The sequence below is a fragment of the Genypterus blacodes genome, unplaced genomic scaffold (genome assembly GCF_046128005.1).
Source record: "Genypterus blacodes isolate CSIRO-AG114 ecotype Tasmania unplaced genomic scaffold, CSIRO-AGI_Gbla_v1 ptg000012l_1, whole genome shotgun sequence".
Classification (NCBI taxonomy): domain Eukaryota; kingdom Metazoa; phylum Chordata; class Actinopteri; order Ophidiiformes; family Ophidiidae; genus Genypterus; species Genypterus blacodes.
In genome coordinates, this window is record NW_027466826.1 from 5,302,844 (window position 1) to 5,316,448 (window position 13,605).

Below are 13,605 nucleotides of genomic sequence, written 5' to 3' on the forward strand. Positions count from 1 at the left end.
CTAAAAAAGACAGCGATAAAAAGACGATACCGCTGCAGCTCATTAAAATGTATGTGGCATCTTACTCTTAAGTGAAAGCCTTTTCTTGTCTGTGTATGGGTGCGCACCCAAAAAGAAGCAAATCAATGTAGGAGAATCTGATTGATATTCACTTCAGAGGGTGGAAGTGGGAGAGCCTGGGCTCACCACGGCACTCTGTGGGCTTTTGTTCCTGGCAGGTTGGACAGGCCTTCACTGTGAGGATGACATTAATGAGTGCCTTCCTCAGCCCTGCATCCAGGGGATATGCATTCAGAATGATCCAGGCTATGGCTACACCTGTTTCTGTCGGCCTGGATTTGTGGTAAGGCTCTCCACCATCTTTTCCGTCACCTTTCCCCCTCACGTTGCCTCGACTCTCATGACCTGTTTTGGAACTAATGAAATACATTTCTGAAGTATAGTATTGTTGTTTACAGCCAAAATCAACTTTGTTTATTCCAAATGGATAAACCAGGATAATAAAAGAGATGAAATGGTGTCTTACGGTTTCTTTCACTTTGATGGCAGGACAACATGTGAGATTTGATCATTGTAAATTATAAGCCCTACTTTACACCATTAATAAGTGACTTTTGAGAAGTGCTGTATATTTGATCCGGTTTTATCAGTGTATCCAAAAACTAAATTTGGGCAAACTATACAACATCCCCACTGTTCCATCTCCAACATGTCGTTTCAGGAACTAAGAGAAGCAGCCTTATTATATTCTTGGGGACAATACATCACATCATATAATGGGTTTTCGGATATTTTTTGAGCCTAAGATCCATAAAGGGACCTGTAATAATTCATTTTATTCAAACATAAAGGCACAATCTGTGATCCAAATATAGATTCACCCTAGCACCTAAAACCAAAACACAAGATTTGGAAGCTGGGATCACTTCGAGATTGTCTGTCAATTGAATCTAACTTAATTTGATTGTTATGCTGGTAAAAATGCTGTGTTTACTTTATTTGGACAAACTCTTCAATTATGTTCAAGAAATTAGGTGAAAGTATTAAGGATTGGGGCTTAAAAATCTTGAAGTGTGAAGATATCACTAAATAGAGACACATTCTACTAATGCTGCTCTTAATTGATTAAACCAAGATATTCTTTCATTTGTACAGTAGATATTGTTGTGACCATACACTAGTCTAAATTATATTCATTATAAAAATTACTTTTGTTGTTATATGGCTTATCTAAAGGCACTTTTACTTTTCGTTCACAGGGGACACACTGTGAGTATAACTATGACGACTGCCAGATGAATCCGTGTCCTGAAGCTTACGCCTGTGTAGATGACATCAACAAGGTCAGATGCCTTCCTCCAGTTACGGATGTTGTTTCCATGGTGTCTGAAGTCAAGAATATCACCGAGGGCTCTACACTTCCAATGCCAACGCCAACCCTCGACCCAGCACTAGTGTCTGAGGAATCCACAGGTACAAATCACATAGATATAACAATAAACTACATTATAAAAATAAGTAGACTCTTTTAGCTTTGAAATGCAATTGCTTTGTTTTGATATTGTAACGTGTGAACAATATACATCCTCATCTGTATGGATTTTTACCTTTATCTCTGCCTTATTCCTGTCTTACTATTTATAGTCTTGCAGCCCATCTGTCACTTCAGCACTGTTCTGCCCCTATTTAATGTGAACTTAACTGTATTACTGTTGAAGTGCACATCAGTATGAACATGGACTGTGGATGTATAAACCACAAACTCATGGTTGTATTGAAAAGAAATCCCTTTGAGATTAAATTTGTTCCCCTTTTAACTATAATGATGCATCAGTACCTAAAGCATGGCACTCTCTTAACTTAAATCAAACTTTCTTGGTCAAGTCATTGCTTCTTTTAATATGCAATTACTTCCATTAACATGTGTCCAAGAAAGTGACACTAAATTATGTAAACTGAAAAGTCATTACATCAATCAATTTGTGCTGAAGGTGGTCCAGGGATTTTAGGTCAAATTATAAAACTATCCTTACTGTGTCCTTCCTGTCGGACATTTCCACTGCCCACAGTTTGCCATTTTCCTTTAAAACAGCAGCCTTGAACTGAGTTAGAACTCCAGATGCGATTTCCGCAGTCTTTGGATCATGGCAGGCAACGATACTGGCTTTGATTGCGAGATTGATAGTTTGTGCAGCAGCTGCTTAAAAAATGAGGTTTGTATCAACAACTACAGTGCATTTTCCCTTTCTGTTTGAGAACAGTGATATCAGGGTGTCATAACAACAATTACTTTCTGTGGCTATATCCCTTATCACTCACATTTTAGATACACAACACAATATGGTGTACATTATTGGTTTTGGATTTAGTCATCTATGTGAGAGGAGGAATTCGGAGCACAGGGCAGATTGTTACTCCGTGACAGATGAGGTTTGTCTGCCTTTGAAACTGTTCACAGAGCTGTAAAACAGACCTATTGAGCACAGACAAGCTTGAACCAATTCAGTGCGACACTCTGAAAATCACTATGGGCCACACATAATGGAGTCCTTACCCACTGCACCTGATGCAGCCTTCCTCCGTTGGTTTAGATAAGGTTAAACAGGCCTCCAAAATAAGGAAAACAACCCCAGCATCTACACAAAATTGTATTTACACATAAGTGTATAATCACAGTAAATAGATTTTAAAGTAAGAGGATGCAGAAACTCGTGACTTTATCTAACTAGGTCACCATCTAAAGCATGCAGTGCCCTTGGTGCTGCTTGAAATAGACTCAGGCAGTGCTCCTTTAAACCTAAGTCTGCTCCATAACCTTTGATATGCACTAAGTAAATGGGAATTTAAACAGAGTGGGAGTCGTTATTGTGGTTCATTGACTGAAGTGGATAGTTCTGTTTCGCTTCATTTTTATCATGGTCTTTTAAATGACTTGACATCATGAGAAGTTGTTCAAGATCTTTCATCTTCATTTTTTTCATTTTGGATGTATGACTGAATGATAAATAAGGTGAGTTCAGTTAGCAGCACAGTACAGAAAAGAAGCTTCTTTTCCAAGGAGGAAGATGATTTTCTTTTTGGAGATAATGGGGTTTCTTTTTTCATCATTGTGCCGTACACGCATTGCTGAGCTCCACAGTATTTTAACTCTACAATGTGTGTGAGACCTGATGAGAATCAGGACACTGGCTTACTGGAGTCCTTCGCTTGGTGTGATCATCAAAGTACAGAAAACCTGATTTGTTATTTAGCTTTTATCTGCACCAGAAATCAAATGACATTATAATTAGAAGAAATTCTAAAATTATAATGGGACAACACATAGTTTAGCATTTTTTCTTGTTTTTAAAAATCACATTTTAACTGTAATTTCCCATGGCATTTTTGTTCTTAAAGTCACACACATCTCCGTAGAGGATTTGTCATCCCAGGTATTCCTGTGTCACATGACAACATCTACGACTGCTGGTGTTTTGTAAGGGTGACTCCAGTCCAGTAGGTAGGCAGACCACAAAGTATGGAAGAAGACCTTTTTAGGTAATTGGCGGACATTGGCAGAAAAGCCTTGTGAACATACAGTATATTGTCAAGAAGGATGCCATTGGTCAATGGTATGAAGTGAAACCTAAATGTAATACTTCTCTCTCTGTTTTGTACAAATATGGCCGTATAGTTGTGAGTTCAGGCAATGTGACCAAATGTTTTTTTACAAGATTAATTAAATTTTCTCCAATTCTGTCAACCTAAGTCAGTGTACCTATGTCCTAAAGGGTATATACTCACAAAAAGCCTATTACTAGCCCTTTACTTGACCCTGAAAATGTGTAAAGTAACACTTCTGGTGTGTTGGTGTAATGGTTCTTGGTGGTTTCTCTGGTTGGTCGGCCCGACTCCTTGTGAGAATTCAGATGGGAAAGAAAGTAACCCCCCCCCCAAAAAAAACCACGGAGGGAGTCAAATCTCCACATCAATCATCAACATAGAAAAGTGGATTTATATTTATATCAGAATACAGAATATATGGAAGTTTGTCAAATCTTCACCTGTGGGCCACCAATTGTGTCGGCGAGTGTTTATGTGGATTCAATGGAAGGCTGTCAAAGGGCATGTTCAGCACAGTAAAATGCTACCCCAAAGTCCATGTGGGTGGTGTGGTGGGCCACACTGCAAACTAGCTGTGAGGCTCTGTTTCTTACAGAAGCTCTCATACGGCAACCAGAATATCAGCTTATTACTCAATATCAGCCTGATGTCTGAGAAGCAAAGGGTCATAGCAGTATTTCAGTACCTGTCTTGTGATGTCTCTCTGTCAGTTAGATTCTAGGTTCTAAGGTTTTACAAAGTTTGTTTATATCAGTGTTGGCAGTCCTCGATTAGCCATTTTAATATATTCAGTGACACAGCTTTACCAGTGAAGCATAATGGTATGTACATGATGTGCACAGTTATGAATATTCATGATCAAGAGCTTGGCAAGATGAAAAAAGCAGTGTCTCCATTTGTCATCACAGCAATAACGCGTGTGTGCCTGTGTGCGTGTGTGTGCGTGTGTGTGTGTGTGTGTGTGTGTGTGTGTGTGTGTGTGTGTGTGCGCTCCTGTACAGTAATGGCCACTGAGAGCAATTCCATCACTTATTTTTAAAGCAAAACAACAACGATACAATTAGACAATGGATTTGCAAATACATATTATATTTGGAACTTAATTCTTTGGTACCTTGACAGAATTGATAATTTATCACTTCAATATTCCAGATGGAACTCAATCTTCTTTCATTATATATCCAGCGTATAAGACATTTTTCAACCAATTTTGTAGGTAAAGGACGACCTTTTGCGTTCCCCCTGGGCTCTGAAATTGCAAGGGTCTAAGAATGGTATTCAGCAGTATTTTATCTCTGTCCTGTGACAAGTTCAATCAGTCAGTCTATTACTCTGCTCAATAAATCAGGGGCAAAACGGGTCTTACATCCTGCCTTTTTTTTATATAAATGGGACATTAAGTCTATATCAATTAAATCTTGCAGCACAGAGTCTATCCTCATATTAATTGATTCTTAGTTCACGTTCCTTCAAACATATTTTTCCTGTGGAATACCTTTTGCTTTAACCTGTCTGACATTCACATACAGCATACATTGTGCTGAACCATATGAAGTTCTTATCAATACGACTCCCATCCTTCTTTTTATGGACATGGTATTAAGACTGGTCCTAGATTAAGTCTAATCTGGGAGATTTATATCAAGATATGTTCCCACTGAGAGGACATTATTTTGGTCCGAAACCATTTCTTGCATTTTTCTTATATCAAGGCAAAGCTGTGGGCTGGAGCCGAGTGGTCACAGACTTGATCGCCATTATGTTAAACCAGAAGAGCTCAGCATGTTTTGTCATTACTATAAGACAAACACAGGAAACTTGATATCAACAATGTTTAATTCAAGTTTTGATGTACACCTACCATTTTGATTGATGTGTTTCTATAGAAATTCAAAGAATCTGTACTAAGAATATACGTTAGAGGCACAAACTGAGGACTTTTTGAAGGAGAGAACTGCTAATGAGGCCTGTTCCTCTCCTGGCAGCAGCCTGAAACTGCATCAAAGACAACATCAGACTAAACAAGGCTTTAAAATTAATGAATAGCTTTGTCTCTGAGGGGTAATTTTCCATCATCAGCATTGGCAAACCCCATCGTCAGGAGTGAAGCAGAAGACAGTGCTGCATTGTTGGCGTGTACATTTATCCTCATTAATTCACAGATCACAGTAGGCCTGTTCCTGATAAGTATCGCTTTTTTGTCGGCAGACTTTCCGCAGGGTATTGGTCATATTGCTCTCCCAAGAAAAGAGGGGTATGTTATCCTGTTTACCATATGCCCTTGGGGGCCCTCTGTCAGATCAGAGGGGGTCAGGCCTATTAGTTACGTGACGTGTAACAAATATTGACAAAGTCTCACTCGCTTTTGCTCAATTAATAATGGCGACAACTTGAAAAAGGAGCTTTACTGATTTCTCTGGTGTAATGATTTTTTGAATAACAAAAGACAGAAGCATGAGACGAGTATCAAGGAATGCTTTTCATTATAACAGGCTCTCTGGACAGACTATGCTGTTACAAATTGCAGCAGTTCCTTTTAAATGAGAAATATATTGAGCATGAGCACCTCTTAATGCTTGGCTCCAATTGCTGTCTGAGTCAGTCTTTTAGGTTTTTCTGCGTGACTACCCCCAATAAGCTTTCAGGCACTGGAACTTTTATCGAAATGTTCCATAATCGCCCATTCTCATGGATGATATAAACCAAGTTATTCCACTATAAAATGAGGCATGTAATAAACTTGTACGAATAGGTTACATTCAGCAAAGTCCTCTCTACTCTAATGTAGTGGCATTTGCATGCTTCATAGCTCTTTGGCAAGAAACGTATTATTTACAGTATGCCAGCCGAGTGAGCAAATGAAAACATCTTTGGGAGACCTTTTATCTCCTTCCAAAATGAAACAATTATCTACTTCTACTCCCCGCCCCCCATATTGAACTGTGCATTGTATATCATTGTTGATGTATCTCAAAGATTACTTGATGGTAGAGATCACTCGTATTTATATAATTAATTTGTCACATAGCTCCCATAAACCAGAAAGTAAAGTTCAAGCCTTCATGTCGATATGAATCTGCCGTGTTGATGAGTCATTCAACCACAAACTGAATCTTTACTATTGATAATGGTTTTCTTATGTATCTCAATCTGTGTACCGACCTCCCCATGGAGGAAAGTTTAATTTTTCTTTCACCGATCAATAGAGAAACCTCAGCAGACCTTTCAGTCACTACACATAAACTATTTGTCTTATGTCTTGTGTTCACTCTCCACCTATACCACCTCTTTATATTTCCACCTCTTAGATTCAGGCTACATTCAGTACGGTGGGAATTCTTACCTGGAATTTGACGGTATTGACCTCGACCCACTCAGCAACATTACAGTGAAACTTCAAACTCAAGTGGCCCAAGGAACCGTACTTTATGTGGACCAAGGAACAACTAATAGTGATTTCTTCTTCCTGAAACTCTTCATCTTGGATGGAGTCTTACAGGTAAAGTAGTGATTAAACATCAGTTTTAGCCAATGTTTGAGTCATTCATCCAGGAGCATGTCTTTCAACTTGTTATCAAAACTATTTCAGTATGCCTTTTGCTGTAATGAAGAGGAGCGAACCATAACGATCGACACATCAATTCATGTGGATGATGGCAAAGTGTACATCGTTACCATCAGGTAGGATTTATCAATTTATATTCTCAGTGCATCTGTGCTATCATCAGTTCATGTCAGGTTATTAATCAAACTTTGGTCTGGAAGTAAACACACATCACAATTAAAGTTCAAATTTCGATTTATGACTCTGCTTGAGCCAAAAATACATGTTTATAAAACTTATTGAGTCTTACTGATTTACAAAATGTATTAAATATTGTTAGACCCGTATTGCTGCATCCTTATCCGTCTATTAATTGTAGTCAAAATGTATGAGAGTTGACTATAACTAACATGAGCTTGCACTGAAATTGACAGAAATAATCACAAATATGAAGGGATCAGCAGAGTGAAAAGTGAGATTTTTTTATTTCAAAGTTTTTCAAAATGGGGGGCATATCTAATTTCCCCTGGGCTTCCTCCAGCTAAACACTGCTTCACCATATTTAGTATTTACTTTTGGTACCTCCTAGCAGTCCTGTCCCAAAAGAGCAGCTTGTTTATATTCATTGAGCATGTCCTTATATTGTGGTCCAAAGCCATTTACTGCTTTATAGACTAGTTACAGCACCTCTATGTCAAGTCGAACCTGATTGTGAGCCAGTGGAAAGGTCTGAGAGCTTGGCTGATGTGTTTTCTTTGTCCTGGTAACAATCGTGGCTGCAGCCTTTTGAATTTGCTGCAGGTGCCTGGTGGTGGAAGTCTTTTTTATTAGGGAGGCCTGCAAAGGGAGCTTCGCAGTAGTCAAGTCTGCCAAACATAATGGCATGAATGAATATATCTGTCTTGTTTGTTCTCTTATTCTGGTTGTTTTCTTAAGATGACAAAGGCATATTCCATAATTGCTTTATTTTATGTTTTACCATATGAAAAGCCAAAACTACCAAAACCTTTTTTATAAGAGTTGTTAAGAGACCTTTCAAAGCATCAAACAAAAACAACAAACAACAATGTTAGAATAAATGAAAATAAAAATAAAATATCAAACGGGTCTTATATAATGTCAAGTAAGTTTTATGTTTTTTTAGACCAAGATGCTTGCAGCTCAGTTAGTCTCAGCTTTGCCTGAACATAATTGTCAGTGTATATTTGAACCTAAAGAGAAGAAACGTTTATGAACAAAGATTTTTATTCCACGTGTTTAACTTTGGTTCCTTTTAGAAGTTGTCTACAATTTGGTGAGTTTCTCAGCCGTAACTCATTTCTTTATGCTCTATTTTAATGGATTTAGAGAAATTGTTTGATAAATGTACTAGTACTGCCAGCTCAGACACACATAACTAGCACAAAGCAGTGAGTCCTGTGCATTTGAGCTTAAACGCATTATAACGTCATGTTTCTGTGCTGAACAGATTAAGTTTCCTTTCTTTCTGCCACAGTTGCTTCATAGTCTATGTTGCCACCAGCTAATTCCACCAGGTTGTGTACAGTGGCCACTCCTTGTTGCATTAAAACCTCATGGTTGTATCCAGTACTAACATAGAAAAGTGGAAGTATTCAAATCAAATTCTGAATATATGTCATATGTAGAGTCCGGCTGAAACCTCAGATTACCATCTGACCTAGAATGAAGTCTGCCACTTGTCTCAAAGTTAAACCTGTAGGATTGAAAGCTGATTTCCTGCCGCTCAGGTGAACCGAACCCTGTCCTCCCTCTTCTTTCGGCAAATAAAAAAATACTCTGAGGCGCCCAATGGAATCTATCCCAAAAGAAATGTAAAATGACACTTTGTAGATTGTTTAAAAGGAGGTTCAGTAACAAAAGGTTGATGCCATAAAACATATGCTATGAAATGATTTACCCTGGAGGATGATAGACTTCAAACCTTTGAACAATGTATTAAGTTTTCAATATTTTTGTTGCCGCAAATGGCTATTATCACATCCTCCACATAGGCTGAGAGGCACAGGTGTTTTAGATGTTTTGCCAACCTAATACCTTCTAACTCCTTCCTGACATGCACAGCTTTGCCTGATTTCCCTTGTTACAGAAAAAGGGGATATAAAGCCACTGTTCATTTTCAGGAAAGTTTCAACGTCACTGTAGAACACCTTCATCATACTATGTTGTGCTTCAGTCTGTTTTCCAGATTTTGATTATTTCCGTACTATATATATCCTAATGCTGTGTCTGTAGGTGTCCTAGAGAATCTGTTGGTTTTTGTTTCTCTAATTACACTCAGCCTTCCTCTCTCTTTTCTGGCTCAGTAGACTCAGTAGAGTAGAGATCCTCGTGCTCTCTGTTGGTCTGAGACCGACTTAACCTTGATGTGGGCAACAATATCCAATTCTTTCACAATTTTTCGATTTAAACTCTCCAAGAGGGCATCCACAGACTCTCATCTTACGCTTGGTGAATTTGTTCAATGCTTGGTGTTTTTTCAAAATTACCATAGAGCTGTGCAGCATAGTTCTTTGGAAAGGAGACTGCAAGGCAGACATTTTGATATCCTTTGTTCTGCAGATGGACAGAAATATTCTAAGTTTCAGTGATATGACCGCATATTGAACGGATATCTGAACACAACATGTTTTGCTGTGGCATGCTTGGCTACTGTATTCAAGGACATACAGTGCGTCCTTGGACAAGCCTGGCCTGACAGCAGCACAGCACACTCATTGACTCAGAGATCCTTTGTTATGGGTTTATAAAAGGGACCATGGTTACTGTTCCACTACAGTTACATTATTATTAGTATTTTATGAATTTACAAAATATACTGTACATTAAAGGCTTACTTCTGATTTCATATCCTTGGTCCTAACTGGCTTCAGAGGTCTAACACTTAACACGTATAACGTATTTGAGTATATTTTCAAATTCTATGCTATCCAATGTATTGTAAAGTAACTGCACCACTATGCTGAATTTGATGGTGGGGCCTGGAACCTCTGAGTGGAACAGCTTGTTGAGAAGTCGGCAGCATGTGAGAATTTTAATGCACAAAACCAACATGGAACCAAGGCCTTGGTTGTACTCGCTGTCCTTCTGTTGTTCATCCTCAATAAGCCAAAGGATAAATTAACATGAATGGTGATTATTAACGTACTGTACTAAAGGTGAGCAAATTACTTATTTTTTCCCCGCCTGTTGAGATAGATCTTTGTTCACTTGTATTTTGTCAGGCCGATCAGGTTTAAGGGAGGGCACCGCTTTCGACTTTGTTTTTGCTGCGAGAAAAATACAACAGCAGTATGAATCAATCATAATGTTCTGTACCAATCCCTTAGAGACACGGCAAGAAAGAGAGCTGTCATAGCTGGAGGGTTGGGAGTATGGAAAAATGGTTCCCAGCGTCACAAAGCAAATTCCTTGTAATTGTCTGATGGGCGAGTCCGTCCATCTTTGTCTGATTTGACCCAGAGCTACAACACCATGGCCATCCTCAACGTCACTGCCTAACTCATTATAGTCTTTTAATATATCTTCCCGTCAAAGATGCTTTTCAATATGTTAAATAGAAACCCAATGGGGCTGACTTCTCAAGGACAGTGAGCACAGTGCCCTCTGGCTGCAGGCCAGGCCGCTCTGGCAGACTGCTTCTAAATTAACCGCTTCTCCATGCTGGCTCTAGAGGAAGGACTTATGCAGTTTGGAGTTAGTGCCCTGGAGTGTTTAGCCAGCATACGCATCAACCTGCAAAGTACAGGCTTAACAAATCAGACTAGATTGCTTCACGGACCTCCTAACTTCCACTCGGGGAACAAGAGGTATCAGGATGCATTGAAGCACAGACTGCATCTGTGGCCCGAGTACCCTCGAGCTGCTGATAGTTAGTCCAAAATCTGCACTTAGGTAATTATCCACCCTCCCCTGTTGTTTCGAAATGGAGAAATGTTTTTTTGAAATCGGTGAATGGCTGTGGGGTGGTACCAAAATAGTTGTTTAAAGACAAAATGAACACCTAGAGAACAACATAGAGTGCAGTTGAAACGGAATTAAAATGCATGGATTTGTAGATCGAATCAATTCAACAAGTGCTCAAATTGCTACTTTTTATTGTAATTGTAGTATTTGCTATTTCCGTCCAGTTATCAGGGATTTACGGCCTTTATGTTTCCACCTATGTTTCCACCTTGATATGCTGTAACAGGAAATGCCATGAAAAGATAACATAAAAAGAGAACGACCCAGCATCAGCGTTTTTTGCACAAATTTTAAATTAACATTTGAAATGAAAGCATTTCATAACAACTAACCTCACTCTTTCAGACAACACCTTGCACCTTGTGAAGCAGAGCTAACGCTTAATGGCCATGCAACAATAAAAAGCACAGCAAGTAATTATTGGCTTGGACTCACAAGCCAAAGAACAAACCGTGTCTACGTCGGAGGTCTGCCACTGCAGTATCTGCCCAGTCAGGTAAGTCACTGTGGTGCTAATTCATAAAACACAGCACAAGATGTAACATGTTGGTAGCAAAAGTGTCCCTTCATTCATAAACGGACCTCACCAGCCTCTTTTAGCTTTTAGGTTTCTGAACAGCTTTATCCATTGCCATTTCCAGTAAGGTTATATTCAATCAATACGCCAGACTCGTCAAAATTGTCAGCACAAAAGAAAGTCAATGATGCTTCAACCAATACTACTGTATAACACAGGCAAAAAGCAACTGACCATGGGCTTGCAGATGAATGGGAAGACATTGTTATTGTCAGCTTACAAAGGCACACTCAGGTAGCTTCAGTCTGAATTGTGGGGAAATCAGGCTACTGACCAACAATAATTTCTGATTGCGTGACGACCTGATTGTGTGACGACCCGATTGTTAAACATTATAGCAAATGAGACCCCTCCCCCCCTACTCTGCGACATTTGATTAGGAAGAAATTCAGCTCGAGTCTGAAATCACCGGGTAGGACCAATATAGTTTTAAAATCTGGGTTAAACTCCTACAGTGTCAGCCCAATGTACCAGATGGGTAAAACACCTCAAAGCGTTTGTTTCCCTCCACAGAGAGCTAAACCTTTCCACAACTTTACTGGCTGCATCGAAATCATTGAAATTAACAAGCTGAGAGGCTTCTATCTGTCAAATGCCATATCCGGCAGCAACGTAAACCTGTGCAGGTAAGGCGTCTGAATTCTAAAACAATGATTGGATGCATAAGATTGTTTTCTTTCCTTTAACAGTCAATTGTTCGGAAATCACCAGTTTATTACAATGTTTACAGGAATTCTGTATTTTGTTCATGTGTACTATTTTGGCCAATCTTACAGATACACTTCGTACACAGTAGAGACCCCCACTGCAAATACCTTAAGTTTGGCAGGTCAGTCGAACATCACAGAAGTGAACACGTCAACGCAAGCACCAAAGCTTTCTGTGCAAGAGCTTCAAGATTGCCATGAAGGTCTTTGCAGAAATGGTGGAACGTGTCACCATCCACAAATGCCCAGTGGATCTCTGCTCTCCTGTCACTGCCCCCTTCATTTCACTGGAACGTTCTGTGAGAAAGGTAGGTTCATACCATATATTAGTAGTAGTAGTAGTAGTAGTAGTTGTAGTAGCAGTATTTATAGTTTGTTTCTAGATTAAAGCTATTGTACCGTGCCATCCACAGTGGTATCAGCAAAAACCAGCCAACACATTATGGTGGTGAATCCATGCTGAGCCTCACTGGTTAATAGGTTTTTACTTTGAAGGAGAATAGAGTCGGCTGCTTTAGGAATTTTGAATGATGTGAATTATTCAGGATATGATTAATGAAGTGAATGATCCATATAAGCAGCTTGAACCAATGCTGTGTATCCGTGTTCACCTCCACCACTCACTCACTCGGAAATGAGAATCTGACCTTGTAGTTCTTCCTCAACATTCAGACTCATTCCTGTCCCAGGCTTATTTTGTGGCAACCGTTCAGACACTTAAACAAATGATACATCAATACGAGACACATATAGTATGAAGTTTCTCCCTTTTTCCCCTCAGATGTTTTAATTATTTCTGGTTATTGCAACTTGGCACTTTTTTGACCAACGTCCCTCCCTCCCACCTATTTCATGGATTCATTATTCATACTGCAGACAAAATAAAAATCAATGAATTGAATGCATACATAAATTACACCAATAACTACACACACAAAATACATTGTCAAAATACACAAATTCATTGAGAATATTTTGACCCATTCTACCTCTTTCTTGCAAAGAATGTTCTGTTGATATTCTGCTCAGAAATAAGGCACTTTTAAGATATGGTCAACTAGCCATTTTCACCCCCACTTTGTTGTTAAAAATGATGTATTTGACTATTTTTACATCACAAATTGAAATGATACCCATTAAATAGGTTACATAGGCTTTTGCACGGTTAGGTCAGCTATTGGAAATGTAGT

General features: G+C 39.0%; 1 protein-coding gene across 1 annotated transcript in view; it reads left to right on the plus strand.

Moving 5' to 3' along the window:
* Positions 1-13,605, plus strand: part of eys (eyes shut homolog) — a 139,790-nt gene that overhangs the window by 73,228 nt on the left and 52,957 nt on the right. The window contains 7 exon segments of the mRNA XM_076164047.1: positions 219-343; positions 1,260-1,473; positions 6,912-7,102; positions 7,193-7,284; positions 11,477-11,627; positions 12,222-12,334; positions 12,485-12,723. Coding sequence (XP_076020162.1) covers positions 219-343; positions 1,260-1,473; positions 6,912-7,102; positions 7,193-7,284; positions 11,477-11,627; positions 12,222-12,334; positions 12,485-12,723 — 1,125 coding nt within the window.